The sequence below is a fragment of the Ruditapes philippinarum genome, unplaced genomic scaffold, assembly GCF_026571515.1.
Source record: "Ruditapes philippinarum isolate M1 unplaced genomic scaffold, ASM2657151v2 ctg719_1_1_1_1, whole genome shotgun sequence".
NCBI classification, from domain to species: domain Eukaryota; kingdom Metazoa; phylum Mollusca; class Bivalvia; order Venerida; family Veneridae; genus Ruditapes; species Ruditapes philippinarum.
Window position 1 is genome coordinate 515,356 of NW_026861463.1, and position 20,875 is coordinate 536,230.

Below are 20,875 nucleotides of genomic sequence, written 5' to 3' on the forward strand. Positions count from 1 at the left end.
CCTAATATTTCGACTGCAAGATCGACCAATTTTACAAACTGGTATTACCTAGGCTAGATGTCGGTCTTTACGGCGACCATCCTATATGATTATAATAAAAAGTAATAAAAAGCTCTGGCGCACAATTTGTTGGGCTAGTGAACCTTTATATTATGGAAATTCTAAATGGCACATGTATATTCATCAGAATCAGTTCTCATATTTAACACATCAGTTTATCATTTATTAGGCTACATAAACTTGCACCACAGTATTTTCAACATTTTGACAGACAAACTCTATTTTGAGACGACCCCTCAGATTTTACAACTACTCTTCAGTTATGAAGATCAAGAATAGCCAGTGCTGTCTGAACATGGCGAGCTGAACTTTCGTAAGATTTTCTCCTTCTTATTTTACATGATTTTTGTGGTTTATATGATGAGTATTATCTGTTATTTTATTTTAAAGCATTTTATAATTATATTTGTATCGATTAGATCCGCAATAATACCAGATATTCATTAATGAAACATTTTAATACCGATTAAACGAACGGTATTCAGTATGCGAAGTTTTTTAAATCGTTAAAGGCTAAATGAATGAATCAGATGGAGGATTTACGTAGATACTGCATATATTCACGGGATGGAAATAATCTTTAACAGTGAAGCAGTTTTCATGTTATTTGGATGATACTCAGTAGTTTTAATTATTTCTAACTCGTACAAATTAAATAGCAGTCTATTTAGAAATATCTATTCTTACAGTCTTAGTCTTAAAAGTTTTGAATTTGCCTTGGTTAGTTCAGATTCGTTTTGACAGAACGTTTCCATCTGTTCATATTCTTCTAATCATAATGCAGTGTCAGTTTTTTCTTTAAAACAAATTATTAAATGTAATCAATAGTAAATTTAGCATTAGGAAATTAGATATACTGTACGGTTCATTATATATACTCCAGGCATTATGTATAGGTTAATTGGTCAGGCGCCGCGCAGCATCTGAAGATGTGAGGGGTGTTTATATTCAGTTTATACAGAATTTATTTGTGTTTGATTGTGTAAGAAGTTTAATTTTATACTTTTATAGACACTCATTCAAATATATGCTACATACATGTATAAAGCAATGAGTGTAATGTTTCTTGCTCAAGGCAACAATGGTTTGCCCCTGACATGGTCCGAAATCATTAGGTCACTAGTCTCTTGTTAACCATTGGGCCTTTGGCCATGCTGCCAACTGTGTGAATATTTGAACTCAGAAGCCTCTAAGTAACAACTCAACTTTAGACGTCTTATAGATTCAGTCTGCAAATTTAGCACTAGCCTGCTAGCCCATGGCTAGAGAATCTGAGTCAAGCCCATAAAATTTCTAAGTAACTAGCCTGACAGCCTTTGAATATTTAGCAGTTAGTCACCTCAGTTTCTGAAAGTGAAATAAATGTATTTCAAATGGAGCAACTACATGTACTTAAGTTTATCTTTGATTCAGGGCATACATGTACATTAGTATTACAAAATAACTGCATAAGTCATTATTCTTGAGTATCCTTTCCACATTCAAAGTTTTAACATTTTTTGTGGCTTGTAAAACCTTTATAGAAGCAAGTTAGTAGGTATTGACAATCGCTAAATTTTCTTTCGTGGAAGTATGTCGGAGCTCTGTTATATTTAATGTTGCTTTATAACTTGTTAAGGTTTTCTACCGACCTTTGAGTCTTTTGTTTAATAAACCATAATATTGGTACCACTTGTTATTCAAGTTGTTTTAAAATAGTTTAAGTGAAAAAAGATCACATTAAATATTACACTTTTTTATTTGTATTTGAAAAGATGCTGAAAAATTAAGATTAAGAAAACAAGAAGTTTCTGGACTATTTTGAATTTAGGACCAATACATAGAGGATATTCAAGTTTTTTCTATAAATACATGATTTATTTTCATCGAGTGGTATGAAAATAAATATTTCATGAGTGGCGGAAGCCACGAGTGAAATATGGTAATTTTCATGCCACAAGATGAAAATAAATCATGTATTTATAGAAAAAACTTGAATTTTCTGTTTATTATATACATTTTTCTCTTTTTTGCGATAAAATTGGAAAGACTTTCCCTTAAACTTTGTGTACTGGCAGAATTTAAAAGAAAGTAGTCCGGCAAGACACCAGTGAAAATACGGAAAATATGTTTCACTGCAGTGAAAAATAAATTTTTACAGTGAAAATAAGGAAAATGAAAATACGCATTTTATTTTATCAATATTTCTCAATATTTCATTTATAAGTATATAATAAATATCAAAGCTGTGATGTATTATGTATATCAGAGGATAGAATGGTCTGTTTCAAGTTTGCCTTAATAATAACCAAATTTTCGCTTAAGTATGTCTAACATTCTGACAATGTTACAATTCAGTTACGTATCATATATTTGTAAACTTTTAATTAAACTACCTTCAGATATAATTAAGTTATCACTCTTTAATCAAGATCTTTAGGGTTTGTCAGTTTTCAATTTTTCATTTGAAATCAAGAAAACAAGGACATTTATATGTGATGATATTAAACATCCAAGTATGCAAACAAGAAATTTAGTGGGTCATTTAAAAAGAAAGCTATATTAAAGACCTACCATGACATATGAACATTATTCTAGTATTGTTAACAAACTGCTTTCTGACATATGATTATGAATTGAAGTAATCTTAACACTGCACTTATAAACATTTATATGTGTTACACCGTATATGCTAGTCTTGACTTTGTATGGCATGAACCATTTTCATAAAGTTTAAATAGCCAAAATTTAGATTGTGGTAGATCTTTAAAGGTTAGGAAATTTTGTCAGTGAAAAATAGTCATTAAATCATTTACCATTGGCTTCACACTATCAATTGAGGTTAATTTTGTTTACATTTGGAAGGTTGGAATGTCGATTGACATTCTGTAGTTTAATTTAGTCTTAAAATCTTAGTATATAATATTGACTGTAGGTAAGTTTTTGAAAGAAAGTTGATACAAACCTTGTTGTAATCCAGGATTAGGTTATACAACTTTAATTATGTTTTTCAGAGATATATATCGGTAAAATGAAGCTTTTAGGAATTGTATTATATTGTTATATATACAAATTAGTTTATGTCTGCAGTAAAAAAAAATAGGTCAGCATTTATTCATGCACACAATTGTCATATTGTATGGCCGTTGCTCATGAAAAGTGTGGCTCTTAAATGTTAAGCAGTCCATTACTTTAGGCACTCTTTGTACTATCAAAGTAATTCAAACAAGAGTAATGTTAAAATTAATTCTCAACCTCACTTAAGTTTTTGCATGGAAGTTGATATCTCCAAAACTACTAAAAATTGAATGGGTTGAAACTTCACACACTTGTTCTCTGTGATTATCTAACATGATGGGCACAGGTCAAATAACTCTGAGTTATCTTTTAGAGTTATGCCCCTTAACTTACTGTGCAGCACTAGGACAGCTTTTGTTAAGTTATTGATTCTACAGAACTTTTCAAATTACTTACATCACTCAATTTACTTTTTTCTTGTATATATTACCATTCACAAAATTTATGAACAATTGGCATGGAGGAATGTTGAATCATCATTTTGTATATATTTGAACATTTCTTTCGGAGTTTTTGGAAGCAAAGGTAAATGTTACAAATATAACTCACATCAGAATATGTTTCACATATTTTTTACTAGCTCTACAGTCGCCATGCAGCATACATGTACATTTAGATTATGGTTGGAGTGCTTTTAAAGCATGTATATTAAAATGGCAATTATACATGTACCAATTATGTGGACATTTATTTGGTATAATGGTTAACTTGTAATGGCCAAATAATTTCTCTCCCTCTTAAATCATGTAAATTGTACTGTAATCATTTCACATGCCACTGTAATAGAGGGCTTCACTGAAGTCCTAATTTAAACTTCATTAATTATATACATGACATACAAGTTTCGATGATTTGAGCTTAAAATTTACAGGTTAAAGATAGTTTTCAGTTCAAACTCTGAAGCCAAATAAAATTTTAGATAGTATTTTTGTTAAATTGAACCAAGTACATGTAGAACAGTATTAAACTGCTACTAAGTACATATAAAACAAGCCTGTCGGATGTACATGTTTATAGCAGAAACGTAGTTACTTAAGATAGATATACATTATTATGTCAGTAATTTGTATATGTAGAGAAGCTTTAAGTCTATTTAAGACCTTCATGGGGTTTGAGCCCTGGTTGTGGCTTCAATTGGATTCATGGGTTTGAACCCTCAGGTTGATATGTGACTTTACAGTTGATTCATGGGGTTCAGACTCGGAGCCTTTGTCCTTGTGAAATTCTACACTACACTGAATAATATTGATATTGATTTAGCTTTAGAAAAGTTAGCAAAGTCCGAGTTTATGTGATATATTTGCTGAATATACAAATGTATTGTCCAGCGGCCAAGTTTTACTAAATATGTTTTCATTTCGATATTTATGTAAGATCGTCAAATAGGCATATTTATAACATTGGTCAGTTTACTATCACTTTGTTGTCCGGTTTTCTAAGGCTTATGTCAAAACAAACTTTACAGATTATTTGTTGTGTATTTATTGCGGTTGAAAGGAAAAAACACAAATTAATGTAAAATTGGATAAAAGGAGCGACAAATTTACCCCCAAGTATAGCTTAAATACCATCATGCCCGCAAGAAAATAACAAAAAAATTGCTGTGTATTTATCACAGTTATTGTAATGGCTATTCTGTGGTCATTGAAAAATGTAAGACTTGAAGTGAAACTTTTAGTGTTGATGTAATTGATATGAAAGTGTGGGCTGCTACGGATGGGAGTGTGTAGGATAATGGGGCTAATGTACATGTAAAGCTTGTCTTGAAACAAGGTCAGTTTTGTTAGTTCTTATTGAACTGTAAGTCATCATTGTTGAACTGTCATTTACAAATTATCATTACCGCTATTTTAGATCATTGATCAATGGCTTTATTAACTGCTCGTCCTGTTCATATTATAATTCAGATTTTAATTCAAATTACCTAACTAGTGTTTGAAAATTTTTTTATTACGATACTTTGTTAAATGTATGTCAGACATATACATGTAGATGTGTCATAATTTTATATATTACTTTAATATGTAGATCTCTATTTATTATTTAATTAAATTGTATAATTACACAGGGGACTGGAGGGAGCAGGGAGCCTCTAAACGGTCCAAGATTTGTCTTGTTTTGACTTTTATATTATGTAAGGCATAAAGGAACTTTCAAGCCAATAAAGGTGATGCAATTTTCTTTATCAAACAATGAACTTTTGGAAATGTCTTTGATATTAGTCTAGCATTACTATGACTTGATGCTAAACAGTTGTAACTCACATCACATAAAAAAAGAGTTACAACCTTTTACCACCAAGCCATAGAAAATTTTATAAAACAGACAGAAAGAAACAAACATGGGGTATAATTAATTAATCAAACGAGAGTATTAATTAATACATGATGCTATACTGCTATGATACTGCTTTGATATTAATATGCCTGCACACCTTTGTTAATTATTATACAATGTTTTTTTTTATTGTAGAATCTAGAACTTTCTATGTGCAATGAAAGTATATAGTCTGTTTTTATGCAAATTCATTTTGCTTCAGGACTCAAAACAACATATTTATGTGATTACTAAATGATAAATATTTACAACAGAGTATAATGAATTTTCTCTAAGCCTGACTGGAGATCCTGTCTTTCAGTCAGTAAGGTGGAAAATCCCAGCAAAATTTTGTCTTCACTGGAGTAGGACATTTCAAAGGTTACAAAACCTAGTTACTACCCCCTTGACCTTGCTGAGTGTGGTTGACAAAAGGAAAAAAAACTAGGCCTATTTTACCAACTTTTTCTCCATAATTTCATGGGGATCTCGACTGGGAAATATTTCACTGGAGCATTTTAAGATTTTTTACTGATCTGGTTTAAGTCTAGAATGGTGAGTGTTCTGTCTTTTGATCTCAAGACTCATAACTGTGGTTGCATGGCAGTTGTAGGGGCTACAAATTTGAAGAAATCATAGTATATAATTTGTAGCCAACATTGATGTACAATTTTGCAACTTGACATCATATGAGCATGGTAATTTAGATACCACTTCAGGGCAGGGTTTGAATATTTGTAACAGGATACAGTAAATTACTTATAAATAATTAAGGCAGACAGATTTAGTTCAAATATCAAGTGAGAAAGAATGCCTTGTTTTAATCCATCAAAAAAAAAATTTGCATAGAAAGAAATAGCTTATTGTTTACATCCATTTAAATCTCATCCTTTGAATTGAGAACATCTGATTATTTCGATGTATTTTTTGTCACCTAGATCTATGGTTTAGTATATAAGGTTTCAATGTAGGATCACTGAGGTATGACAATAGGTGGATATTAGCCAACATTCCTTCCAGTTGATGAATTCAGGGAGACATTTTGTAATGAGGGGGGCCATTTCAAAACACACATTTGTAAAGTTAATAATACCAGAGTGAAGCTGTTTGCACCTGTGCAGCTATAGTCTGTTTTGTCATTATTGGGAAGATGATATTTTGAGTTTCTGTTACCAGTAAACAATATTGTTCTGGAAGATTATACTGTATGATGTAACTTGGTAATGTTTTGAGATACTGGTTAGTTCTGGTTGTTTGGAATAGGGATGAATCAGAATTATTTCCTGATGATCTTTTTTACGGAAATTTTATTAAGTTGTTACTTAAATGGTTAAAAAGACAGACAAACACCTTCCTCTCAAAATTACAAAGTGAGATATCCTAATTTTGTAAAATTTACAAAAAACATTTTGGACCGCATTTGGAACACCTTGTCAATTTAGCATTTACAGTAAATTTAGGAGGTATCTTTTGTCTCTGTCAAAGCTGATGTTTAGATGTCATCAAATATATTTTGCAAAGCCTTAAAGGTCATTTTGATATCCATTTGAATATAATATTTAGTATGTTTATACATGTGTATATTTGATAAACTCGGATGCCTTTGATGTCCATTTTAACAGTTATGTTTTACCAAGATAAATACACAAACATCTGTTGTAAATTATACTTTCAGCTTGTTTGACAAGATACTAACATTTTCTGCCTGATAAAAAAAAAGCCATAGAGACTGTGTCTTAAGTAGAAAAACATATGCACTTCTTTTGTTTTTTTTTCCCTTGGACGAGAGGGGAAAAAAATATTTTTAAAACCCCGGGCAAGAAATAAGGTATGGGATATCTCAGATGCTCAAGTCACTCCTGTGGAAGATACGCCAGTATAATCTTTACACAGCTTTGTTTTGGTTTTCTTTTTTCTCTGCATCAATCTTATCTTAAAAACTCCTGCTGTAGTATGAGAGAACCCAGTTTATGAATGAGTAATACATGTATCTCTGGCAGTTTGAAAAAAAATCGTCCAGGTAAATATAAGTGAGTAATCACATAATATACATGATTTGAGGGTATTTCTCAATAATTTTGGTCATAATGACTCCGTTTTATAATACTTCTAAACTGTAACATACATGATTTGAGGGTACTTGATCATGACTCCATTGGAACTGTAATTTACTTCTAAAACGTTTCCACATATGAATTTAATATCGGACATCTACAGTTATACATGTTACTTGTAAACTTTGCTGCGATAGCGCCTGCAATTGTGAATAGGTTTTAACGTTTCAGAATCTGTATCATTTGCCAATATTTTGATGTGCCGGGAAGGAAAATGGCATAATGCATTTTAATAGGGTTAAATATGCATGAACATAAATTACAAATAAGTCTTTTCTGATAGGCTTTAAAACTGAGGTTCTGGTGTAAATGGTGCTTTTAACATTACACCTAACTCCTGGAATGGAGTAGATTTTTGTATCTTTTGGCTCCAGAAAATAAAAAAACTACTGTCCCCTGGATTGAATTACCTGTATGGGCTTCCAGTGGCAACTACAAATAGATATCACACACAAGGGGCAAGTAAAGTCACAAATATGGGGACAGGAAGATTAATTCATAAAAGGGTTTGGGGAAGAAGAATGAATATAAGGGAGTCAGGGGTGGTAAAGTTACTCAGTCTATGGATCCTTTGCCCCTCACTGCTGTGGGTTCATTATACAGTAACAATCCACCATGAACTTAAGATTCTTAATATGTCAGGAAGCTATCTATAAATGCTGGAACAATCAGCCAAAGTCAAGATACAGGTAATGATGATAATTCATGAAATTTGTGCATGAAGTCAATTTTTTGAGTACCACACTCTCATCTGTCAATGGCTTTGATTTATTTATTTATCATCCTCCATCCTTTTCTTCTCTTCTTAGGTGGAGAGCTAATATATTGAGGGGGTTTGCAAATGTTATGTTCAAGTTATGTTTATCTGGCCTTGCTCTTGGTATGGAACACTGCCAGGGTATGAGAATATTGAAATAATTTCATAATTTACAGGTATTTAAAGCAAGGCAAAATAAATCTGTGAAACATATGCTGGATCAATCACAGATTTTATTGGTTCAATAAACAAAGCAGATGCAGTTTGCTGGTCTGCTTGTTTGTTTGATTATTTTCAGTGTGGAACATGTTCATTTACATGCACTTTTATTCGATTACTGATGTCACAGGGTGAGAAAAATGTGCAGCCTGACCGGGACTCGAACCCGGGACCTTCGGAATACCGTTCCGCGGCTCAACCGACTGAGCTATCCGGCCGCTTACACATCTTCTCCCCTAATTAATGAACAGTTCTGAACCGTGACATACTCCCCTGCTATATTGAAATTCGTCCTCGAATTTCACAGAGTTACAGAGCAATGTAAATTAAACTCTGAGCTATATCAGTCACGGTCCCCCGTTGGGCGCCAAATGTCACAGGGTGAGAAAAATGTGCAGCCTGACCGGGACTCGAACCTGGGACCTTCGGAATACCGTTCCGCGGCTCAACCGACTGAGCTATCCGGCCGCTTACACATCTTCTCCCCTAATTAATGAACAGTTCTGAACCGTGACACTGATAATTGTAATTTTTATTTTGAACACATAAATGAAAAGCTGAATCTGGCAAGAAAAAAAGATTATGAAATATTTCTTTAGCTTTGAAATTGATAAACTTTTGGGAATTTATTTTTGTGCCTCGCAGCTCAAGTTTCATGGTAATGGGTCTCAGCATAGTCTAGGTAGTAAGAATCTGGAAACAAAGTGATCCCTCGGAAGCATTAATTACAACAAAATTGCATAAGATTAAAGAATTGCAGACTCGGTTTGATTGAGTCTGTACATGCGGGATAATGAATAAGTGCAACATCCCTCACGCCCCCTAGCACCGGCTTGAGTGGTACTCAATTCTCAACACTTAATAGTGCTGGTATCAATGATCCCGAAGGACCAGAAAAATATAACAACACTGAAGTGAAGTACCAGGCAACTTTTTACAGCTGCCACACGGCACTTGACACCTGCTGTTGTGAAGTTTAAAAATCTGGAAACAAAGTGATCCCTCGGAAGCATTAATCACAACAAAATTACATAAGAATTGCAGACTCGGTTAATGTTTTATGTAGACAAAAACATATATATTATGAGAAATTTGTCCTCAAAATCAGATTCTTGTGGCAAGAATTATAGAAGGCAGACATTTGATGACTTTTTCACCTGTAACTGTTTATATATTTTACCTACATCACATTGAATTATTCATGGTTGATTAATGAATGTAATTAATCCAGGACATTCCGGTACCTAGGAGAAATGATGTTATTACATATGGTATATTTTACCAGTAATTACTCATGGCTTCTATATGAATTTTTCGGTAATGTCTTATAGTAGTGTACGTAATGATATTATATGTGTTTTTTTATTGTTATATGTTACGAGTTAATTAGTAGCCTTAAAGTCACTTATTATACATGTTTTAATGGAATATAAAAAAAATGGCACATTAAAATATTACTTACAATATATTTAATGGCACCATTATGTGTTTGCATCAACAACAGCTTAGTACATGAAATTCAGATGAATAATTTTGTTTCGATAAATAGATTTGTCAGAAAATTTATAATGAACATATATGATGAGTTTAATATAGTACATATTGATTCTTAAACTTCTTATGTGAATGTGCTGAAATATTTCCACGACCTTATTTGATGGTCTAACTTGATTGAGACCTTAACTGATGGCTTCACGATGGATATCAGGGGCCGAGTTGCGGACTTTAAATCACCCATCTCTCATGGCTGTTGATTTGATTCTGTAAAAATTTGGAAATTTAGAAATTCTAACTCAGAAAATGAGATTATTTATGAATATTTAATACTGATGCAAAAACAAAAGCTAAAAAAGTTGTACCAAATGCATCCAGTGTTACAGTGAGTGTGCAGTTACCTGTATACACGTGATTTTGTATGTATTATACATGTATATAGCAGAACAATTAGCATGTTAGTGGCATGCTATCATTTTCTACTGTATGTTACCACAGTTTTACTATCATTCTGCAGAAAGACTTAACATATTTATTGAAAACTGAAGCATTTGTTCTGCATCTGGCAGCTACAATGTAGGATCTTTATATTTTGTATGACTGTTTATGCGTTTTGGTAGTAAACTGTAATATCTACACTTATATTACTATTATACATAATTTATTCCTACATTGTGTCAATTTGGTGAATATGATGAATCTGTCCTAAATGTATAGAGCAGATTTCTTTATTACATTATTAATTAAGGTTATGATTCTAAAGAAACTTTGTGACTCAGTTATTATATTATAATAGGATGAAATTTAATAAGAGAATATCTCATGCACACTGCTATTATAACAGGATGAAATTAGATAATATCTCAAGCACACTGCTGCTATATTATAGTAGGATATCTCAAGCACACTGCTATTATATTATAACAGGATGAAATTAGATAATATCTCAAGCACACTGTTATTATATTATAGTAGGATATCTCAAGCACACTGCTATTATAACAGGATGAAATTAGATAATATCTCAAGCACACTGCTGCTATATTATAGTAGGATATCTCAAGCACACTGCTATTATATTATAATAGGATGAAATTAGATAATATCTCAAGCACACTGTTATTATATTATAGTAGGATATCTCAAGCACACTGCTATTATATTATAACAGGATGAAATTAGATAATATCTCAAGCACACTGCTGCTATATAATAGTAGGATATCTCAAGCACACTGCTATTATATTATAATAGGATGAAATTAGATAATATCTCAAGCAAACTGTTATTATATTATAGTAGGATATCTCAAGCACACTGCTATTATATTATAACAGGATGAAATAAGATAATATCTCAAGCACACTGTTATTATATTATAGTAGGATATCTCAAGCACACTGCTATTATAACAGGATGAAATTAGATAATATCTCAAGCACACTGCTGTTATATTATAGTAGGATATCTCAAGCACACTGCTATTATAACAGGATGAAATTAGATAATATCTCAAGCACACTGCTGTTATATTATAGTAGGATATCTCAAGCACACTGCTATTATATTATAACAGGATGAAATTAGATAATATCTCAAGCACACTGTTATTATATTATAGTAGGATATCTCAAGCACACTGCTATTATATTATAACAGGATGAAATTAGATAATATCTCAAGCACACTGCTGTTATATTATAGTAGGATATCTCAAGCACACTGCTATTATATTATAATAGGATGAAATTAGATAATATCTCAAGCAAACTGTTATTATATTATAGTAGGATATCTCAAGCACACTGCTATTATATTATAACAGGATGAAATTAGATAATATCTCAAGCACACTGCTATTATATTATAATAGGATGAAATTAGATAATATCTCAAGCACACTGTTATTATATTATAGCAGGATATCTCAAGCCACACTGCTATTATATTATAAACAGGATGAAATTAGATAATATCTCAAGCACACTGCTGCTATATTATAGTAGGATATCTCAAGCACACTGCTATTATATTATAATAGGATGAAATTAGATAATATCTCAAGCAAACTGTTATTATATTATAGTAGGATATCTCAAGCACACTGCTATTATATTATAACAGGATGAAATTAGATAATATCTCAAGCACACTGCTGTTATATTATTGTAGGATATCTCAAGCACACTGCTATTAATTTATATTATAATAGGATGAAATTAGGGAATATCTCAAGCACACTGTTATTATATTATAATAGGATGAAATTAGAGAATTATCTCAAGCTTACTGCTGTTATATTATAATAGGATGAAATTAGAGAATATCTCAAGCACACTGCTATTATATTATAAGAGGATGAAATTAGGAAATATCTCAAGCACCAAATGTTCACTAGGTTAAATATTCTGTTTAAAATTTGGTTATGTTTTTTAAGTTGATCTCACTGCAGTGTCACCGTGTTTGGGTCTGAATACTATAGGGTCATTGATTTTTTTTCTTATGTCAAAGTTAAAGTCCAGCTAGGTTGGTGGTTTAAAGGATGTTTAGGAAAAAATCACAAAACCCAGAGGGTCGTCAAAGGTCACGCTAAAATTGCCAGTAAATGTGAGCTTGAAAATTATTCTATGGCCTTAACAGTGTTGGGGTTACACTTATTGTAACATAATATACAAGAATTAAGAAAATTTACATTAACTTACTGTAATTCAGATATTTAATGGCAAGTACATGTTGCTCTGGAAGCATTTGTAAATCACTTTATTACAGTTATAATATTTTGTTTGTTTATTTGCTTCAGTTTACGCCTTTTCTCAACAGTATTTCAGTCATATAGGCGGGTAGTTTCCTAACCATCGTTCCACAGTTATAATATAATATGATATATATAATATATATATATGATATGATATATGTACACACATTTTGAGACTTTTTATGCAGTCAGTATGGTATAAAATAACATTTCACCAGTTACGAGTCTTTTGGCCACCAGCCATAACATTGTAAGAATAATATTGTTAGCAAAATAATATTTCAAAAATTTATGAGAAAAGTTGAATTCCGAGAAAACATGACTTAAATGTGTACACAAAATTTTAGAGATGCTGAACAAAACAAAATAACATGGAATATCTTGCTGGCAGATTATGTTTTAAGATAACCATCTGTTATTTCCCTCAGTATAAAGCATTTTAGTATCAGTATTTAATTGATCACAGATCAGTCTAGTAATGAGGCAGGCTCTGACTCTAATTTACTCTTAATTGTTTCAGTGTAACTGCCTTAGTAACTGGTAATTTTCTTTCATACTGTATTAAAAAAGATAGAAAAAAAGGCAAATAGAAAAAGAGAGGGGAAGAAGATCTTTGAGATTGAATAAAACTTACTAAGCAATCTCAATTAAACTCTATGGCTCAGGCAAGTGACTGTCCTTGCTGTTAATTCATTAGTGGCATAGGAAAGTGACTGACTGTTCATTGGTGGCACAGGCAAGTTACTAGCTAGGTTCACTGGTGGCATAGGCAAGTGACTGGCTGGGTTCACTGGTGGTACAGGCAAGTAAATGGCTCGGTTCACTGGTGGCACAGGCAAGTGACTGGCTATTCACTGGTGACACAGGCAAGTGATGGGCTGTTCACTGGTGGCACAGGCAAGTGACTGACTGTTCACTGGTGACACAGGCAAGTGATGGGCTGTTCACTGGTGACACAGGGGAAGTGACTGGCTGTTCACTGGTGCACAGGCAAGTGACTGGCTGTTCACTGTGACACAGGGAAGTGACTGGCTGTTCACTGGTGGCACAGGCAAGTGCCAGGCTGTTCACTGGTGACACAGGGAAGTGACTGACTGTTCACTGGTGGCACAGGCAAGTGACTGCTGTTCACTGGTGGCACAGGCAAGTAACTAGCTGTTCACTAGTGGCACATGCAAGTGACTTGCTGTTCACTAGTGGCACAGGCAAGTGACTGGCTGTTCACTGGTGGCACAGGCAAGTGACTCATTGGCTGTTCACTGGTAGCACAGGCAAGTGACTTGCTGTTCACTGGTGGCACAGGCAAATGACTGGCTGTTCACTGGTGGCACAGGCAAGTGAATGGCTGTTCACTGGTGGCACAGGCAAATGACTGGCTGTTCACTGGTGGCACAGGCAAGTGACTGGCTGTTCACTGGTTACTCAGGCTAGTGACAGACTTTTCACTGGTGGCATAGGCAAGTGACTGGCTGTTTACTGGTGACACAAGCAAGTGACTGCCCTGGCTCTTACCTCATGGTATATGCAAGTATTAAATTTTTATTTTGGTTGTTGGCTGCAAGATTTCAGAGTAGAAATTTGTTTACAGTTATGATACACATCAGACATTTAGTTAGGTATTGTTTAAAGTGGAATTGATTCTTATCATATTTTATAATGTGTACAGGAGCATTGGCATTAGAGATGTAGAAATGATGCCAACAGCAAAAGCTCTAAAAGATATCAACAAAAAGTTAGAAATAGTATGATTGATTTATGTAAAGGTATAATGGTAAAGAAAAGTTTATTTGTTGCAAATAGGGTGGGGAGAGAGGAAATCTTAAATGTATAGTGGTGGGGTTATACAGTTTTATGCCTAGATTTGTTATGCTATGGAGTGAAATTATTATCTTCACAGGAAGAATATAAGGTATGAGTGTGTCCTGCTCAGCTATTAAATACCAAAGTAAGAAGTTTTGCCAAACTTGTGGAGAACACCAAATAAATCCTTATTAGATGACATACTTTCAATCTGAACTAAATCTTCTTTGAAAATACTAATTTTGAATATGAACTGTTTAAGTTAACTGTTTGTTCCAATTTTAATTTCTTTGATATTGGGTCATCAAAGTGTAGGGGTTTGAAAGATTTGTGTAAATTTTAAATATTTACAGTGTTCATTTTCCTTCCATTATTTGATGTTAATGTCCCTATTAAATATTGATGCTACATGTTAGCACTTCAAATACATTGATACTTGTACTGTATAATTTAACAAGACTTCAAATGATTTGCCTATGTTTGCTATTATTATGTACATGTGTAACTATGTAATTATTGGGGTAGGAGATTGAGACCATAGGTCTGTTGGGCATAATTCACTTGGGTTTAATTCTCAGGTAAAGGAAAACAGAGTCAGGTCATAAACAGAAATTTTCTTAGCTGGAACTTACAACTCCAGTAGGGGCGTCCATGGCCGAGTGGTTCAGGTCGTTGACTTCAAACCACTTGCCCCTCACCGCTGTGGGTTCCAATCCCTACAGGGACTTTGGATTCTTTCATGTAAGGAAGCTATCCAGCCAGTTTACGGAACGTCGGTGGTTCTATTCAGGTGCCCATTCGTGCCTGAAATAGTGCACGGAAGGGCACCTGAGGTCTTCCTCCACCAGTAAAGCTGGAACGTCGCCGAATGTGTTGGTGTGACGTAAAACCCAAACAAACAAACAAAACAACTCCAGTATTTGATTGCTTGATCAGAAACTGACTCAGAATGTAATTTGACCAATTAAAATCCTGAGATTTGAGACTAAACTCAGAAAAAAAAGTTTTATAACCTTGAGGCCAGGTCAGTAAAGGAAATTAAAGAGACTGCCCTGCTAATATGTTTGACTTTTAAAATACCTGTATTGTATGAACATGTATTTATTTGACATATATCATAACACTGTAATGAAGTGTAAATCAATCTCTGTCTGTTTTTAGATAAGACTAGCTTAAAGTATGCTAACTATATTAAGAGATATATACAAGAAACATAATTATTTTTGACTGTTTGTGATAATAAATGAAAAAATTAGTGTATATTACAAACAATAAGTTTTAATAATGACCCGAATAAGGTGGGTTACAAAAAGGCCTTATTGAGAGAGTGATTTAAAGGGGCCTTATTGGCAGGAGTGATTCAAGGAGCCAAAGTGACAGTGTTGTTAAAGGGACCATAGTAGGTTAAAATGGTTAAAATTAACATTGACATATTGAGCTTTTGACCAAGTTTTTAAAGGGGTATTAGTGTTAAGAGAGGATTTGATAGCTTACTTAAACCTGACTTTCATGTTTAAGGCTTTATATTTGATTTCAATATATAAACATTACATTAAAAAAACAACATTTGTATAAAATGATACTTTATATATTTTCAGGTATGGGGCAGGGGACCTCAATAACTTACGTAACTATAGAAACTGGCCATCTGCAGAGGGGATTTACAAGAAAAGGGGAGATAACTCAATAAAGACACAGAAACCAATTTGTCGAAGAAAAACAACATTTACCATAGAAGCTACTACAGCTCATTTGTTATGGCAAATATGGTAAGTGTATATATTAACCCTTACCTTGTTGGTACAGAGTGTGATTAGCCTTTGCCATCATTATGGAGCCAGTCTAGCCTGCACATCCGTGTAGTCTTTTTAACTTTCGAAATCCCCAAAATTGATAATCATAATGGATGGTTCCAAAAAAACAACAAATCCAAACAAATTTTTTTTGGCAGACAATTTCAGCAGTTTAAGCTAACATTAAGGATTTTGAGTTCTGACTGCTTGTTGAAATATATAAAGGTCAAAGGAGTACAGTTTTTACCTACAGACTTGGTATGACAGTTCATGAACTACTAAGTTATGTTTAAAGCCTCTGGCCAGGATATTTAATTAGGCATTCAATGATGTTACTTGTGTACATGTACATTCCTAAATACCGTTTTGTAGTTTGTTTATTTATATGATGAAAGTTTATGTTTTCCACACTAGACAACATATGTTCCTTGTGTGTGAAATTCTGTACTTGCCAAAATGTTAGGCCTGAAGGAATTTACAACTGCATTGTTTTTAGACATATAAAAAAAGTGTTAATTTATAGTGATAATAAGATTTCCTCTGTGTAAGATTGTGATCTGAAATGTATGACATGTTTTTAATGGCATTTGAATTGTCTGCTTGATCGTAATGGCAATGTTTTACTTGTCCTAGTGTCAATGTAGGTATAAAAAAAAATTATTAAGATGCTGTATTGTTTCCAATTAACGCCCCTTCCCTCTATAATTATCCACCCCTCTATAATTGTTAACCCCCTCCCCCCCCCTCCACCACCAACTTCACCACCGCATGTAGAAAAAAAATCTTACTTTATAGGTTTATAATCCACAATGAAAGAGTATTCCAAAAAAATCCAAATATTTTTATTTAAAAAATAACAATAAATGGCACTTTAGTAATGTCATTAAAAAATACTCGTATATTATATATTAGATCATATTTATAATTGAATTGTATAATTTATTTAATAAACATATTTTAAAGCAAATTTTTATAGTTCTAATAAGCATCCCTCTTTTGAAAAAAATGCAAGCCCTTGGGGGTGTTAAATGGAGACAATATGGTAAATTAGATTCAGATTTTAATTGTTTAGGGCTCGTCAAAATATATACATGAAAAACACTAAGCATAAAATTATACTCAGAAGTCCAATCATCCTGAAGCTTTACTAAGTCCTGTATCAAAACTGAGTCTCACCTTAATAAAGTATTTATGATTTTTTTCAGAGTTATAATGACGGAGCAGAACTGTTCCTTGATATTCTTACAAAGGAGGAGAGGGAGGCCCTCCTTACACAGAAGATGCAGGCCATTCGTAAGAAGAATGACATCCTGCGAATACGACATGAGGTAAGTTGAACGTAACAATTCAATAGCATCTCTGTTTTGCAGATATTTCAGGCAACAGTTTCTAAATAGAAATAAGTCATTTTAATATGAGTCCAAATTTATTTGGTCAAGACACATCTCAATTTATTACTTAAAGGGATTCCACTGAGGTTTCTTGACATGATGGCACTAGAAATAATTTTTCGAGATAAGTGTTCCAATTGATGTAGTTTATAAACCAATAAATTGTATGCAAACTTTCAGATCATCTCCTCTCTTCATTTTTTCTTGAATTAATATTTTAATTGTGAGAAACCCAACATTAAAGCATTGCAACGCTTTTCACTCAAATCAGACAAAGAATTAATAGCACAAAAATATGATTTCCAATTTATTTCTGAGTATATTAAAATGGTTCTTTACTATCTTTTATATATAACTATTTGTTTTAATTGCCCCAGCTGGTCTATGTTAGAAATTGAAAGTTTATGTTTTAGTGAACTTCCTTTAAAATTGGTAAAAATAAGTAAGTGAATAAATAATATAAAATAAAATAAAATAATAAAAATAAATAATAAAATAAGTAAGTTAGTTAGATTAAGTCATGGAATTTTTTTTTGTGACACCAAATTCTGAATGTCTTATCATGAGAATGTCATTCAAATTTTGAGCATTTCTTGTATTTCTATTAATTTTATGGTGAGGAAGAATCCGAAATAAGGTCAGAGTACTGTCCAATATGATTTATGTTGTGAATTGAAGATCATTAAAGATAAGTTTAAATTTATAATATTAGATGAAGAAAGTTTCATTCTGTACTGACAAAAAATAAAAAAAAAACAAAAAAACAACAGCAACCTTTTTGCTTCCTTTTTGCCTGACAGAATATTTTACAAGATTTCTGGCAATGTAGCAGAGTTCGACACCTTACCATGGGCAGTCACATATTGTTGATATAAAACTTTAAAAAACAAAAAAAACAAAACAAAACAAAAACGACAAAAAAATAAAAATCAGAAAAACATTCATGAATTTTAGAAGCAATTTTTCCTTCATTTTTTTTTTGTAAACATTGGCATTACATTACACTAATGAACACTGTTCATTTTTTTTTTTTTTCAAAAAAAAAGTTACGTCTGATGTATATAAATATAGTTTTATCATCAGTATCGTACATGTACTAAATCGTTGATTATCTTTTGATGATAAATTCTAATGATTACCTGTAGAAAATGATAGCATTTTTGAGTACTCTCATAAGTACATTCATAAAGTAGGCACTAGAAGTGCATGCATGTCTGTAAGCTCTTTGTAGACAATATATAACACCTGTCTATAGGTGTCCTGTAAAAATTTGAAGCATTTTTTTTTTTTGCCAAGGCACTTGAGTGCTTTAAGAAATTTTTACATCAAAGCTAACCTTATAAATATGTTTTTTTTGTTTTTTTTCATGTAAGTTTGTAGCATTTAAAAAAAGGACACAATTCATAGCAAAAAGTTAACAACTTTTAAATAGATCAGAGTTTTTTTTAAAAAATACAGAGACACTTGACATTTGTGCTAGCAAAAAACAAAAGTCGTGTTCACACGGATAGTGCCCACTGGTATTAGGGTGGTTTTTAGCTCGACTATACGAAGTATATGGAGAGCTGTCCTACTCGCCCCGGCGTCCGCGTCCAGATTTTAGATTAAAGTTTTGGTGCAGTAAAATATTTTTCACTATAACTTTGTCATTTCTTAAGGTATCAACTTCAAACTTCAAATATATGTTCCTTATCATCAACCACATCTTATGTGACAAGGTTCATAACTCTAGCACCAATATTTTCAGATTTATCTCCCCTTGAACGTCGTCAGTCCGTCCGTCGTCCGTCCGTAAACTTTTACTTTAAATGACATCTCCTCATAAACCACTGAGCCAATTTCATCCAAACTTCACAGGACTGTTCCTTTGGTGGTCACCTTTAAAAATTGTTCAAAGAATTTAATTCCATGCAGAACTCTGGTTGCCATGGCAACCGAAAGAAAATACTTTAAATATCTTCTTTTAAAAAACCATAAGAGCTAGAGCTTAGATATTTGGCATGAAACATCTTCTAGTGAGTGTCTACCAAGTTTGTTCAAATAAAAGCCCTGGGGTCAAAATTGGCCCCGCCCCAGGGGGTCATTGATTTTCCCTATATGCATATAGTAAAAACTTAAAAAATCTTCTTTTAAAGAACCCAAAGAGCTAGAGCTAAGATATTTAGCATGAAACATGTTCTAATGGGTGTCTACCAAGTTTGTTCAAATGAAAGCCCTGGGGTCAAAATTGGCCCCGCCCCGGGGGGTCATTGATTTTTCCTATAGGCATATAGTAAAAACTAAAAAAATCTTCTTTTAAAGAACTCAAAGAGCTATGGCTAAGATATTGAGCATCAAACATGTTCTAATAGGTGTCTACCAAGTTTGTTCAAATAAAAGCCCTGGGGTCAAAATTGGCCCCGCCCCAGGGGATCATTGATTTTCCCTATATGCATATAGTAAAAACTTAAAAAATCTTCTTTTAAAGAACTCAAAGAGCTATGGCTTAGATATTTAGCATCAAACATGTTCTAATAGGTGTCTACCAAGTTTGTTCAAATAAAAGCCCTGGGGTCAAAATTGGCACCACCCCGGGGGTCATTGATTTTCCTTATATGTGTATAGCAAAAACTTAAAAAATCTTCTTTGAAAAAACCCAAATAGCTAGAGTTAAGATATGAAGCATGAAACATCTTTTAGTGAGTATCTACAAAGTTTGTTCAAATAAAAGACCTGGGGTCAAAATTGGCCCCGCCCGGGGGGTCATTGATTTCTTTATATGTGTATAGCAAAAACTTAAAATCTTCTTTGAAAAAACCCAAATAGCTAGAGTTTAGATATTAAGCATGAAACATCTTCTAGTAAGTGTCTACAAAGTTTGTTCAAATAAAAGCCCTGGGGTCAAAACTGGCCCGGCCCCAGGGGTGTCATTGTTTTTAACTATATGTGTATAGTAAAAACTTTAAAAAAAATCTTCTTTTAAAAAGCCCAATGAGCTAGAGCTTAGATGTTTAGCATGAAACATCTTCTTATGGGTGTCTACCAAGTTTGTGCAAATTAAAGCCCTTGGGTTAAAATTGGCCCTGCAACATTTGGGGGGGGGGGGGGGCCTATATACAGGTGAGCGACCTCAGGGCCAT

The 20,875-nt window shown here is 33.0% G+C and overlaps 1 protein-coding gene across 7 annotated transcripts in view; it reads left to right on the forward strand.

Moving 5' to 3' along the window:
* Window positions 1–225: 225 nt before the first annotated feature.
* LOC132715686 (coiled-coil domain-containing protein 9-like) overlaps window positions 226–20,875 on the forward strand; it is a 48,375-nt gene continuing 27,725 nt past the window's right edge. For all 7 annotated transcript variants that reach the window (XM_060698736.1, XM_060698738.1, XM_060698740.1 and 4 more), the window contains exons 1-3: window positions 226–373; window positions 16,171–16,341; window positions 17,571–17,693. In XM_060698736.1, coding sequence (XP_060554719.1) covers window positions 16,330–16,341; window positions 17,571–17,693 — 135 coding nt within the window. In that variant the 5' untranslated portion in view covers window positions 226–373; window positions 16,171–16,329. The remainder of the gene's footprint in view (window positions 374–16,170; window positions 16,342–17,570; window positions 17,694–20,875) is intronic.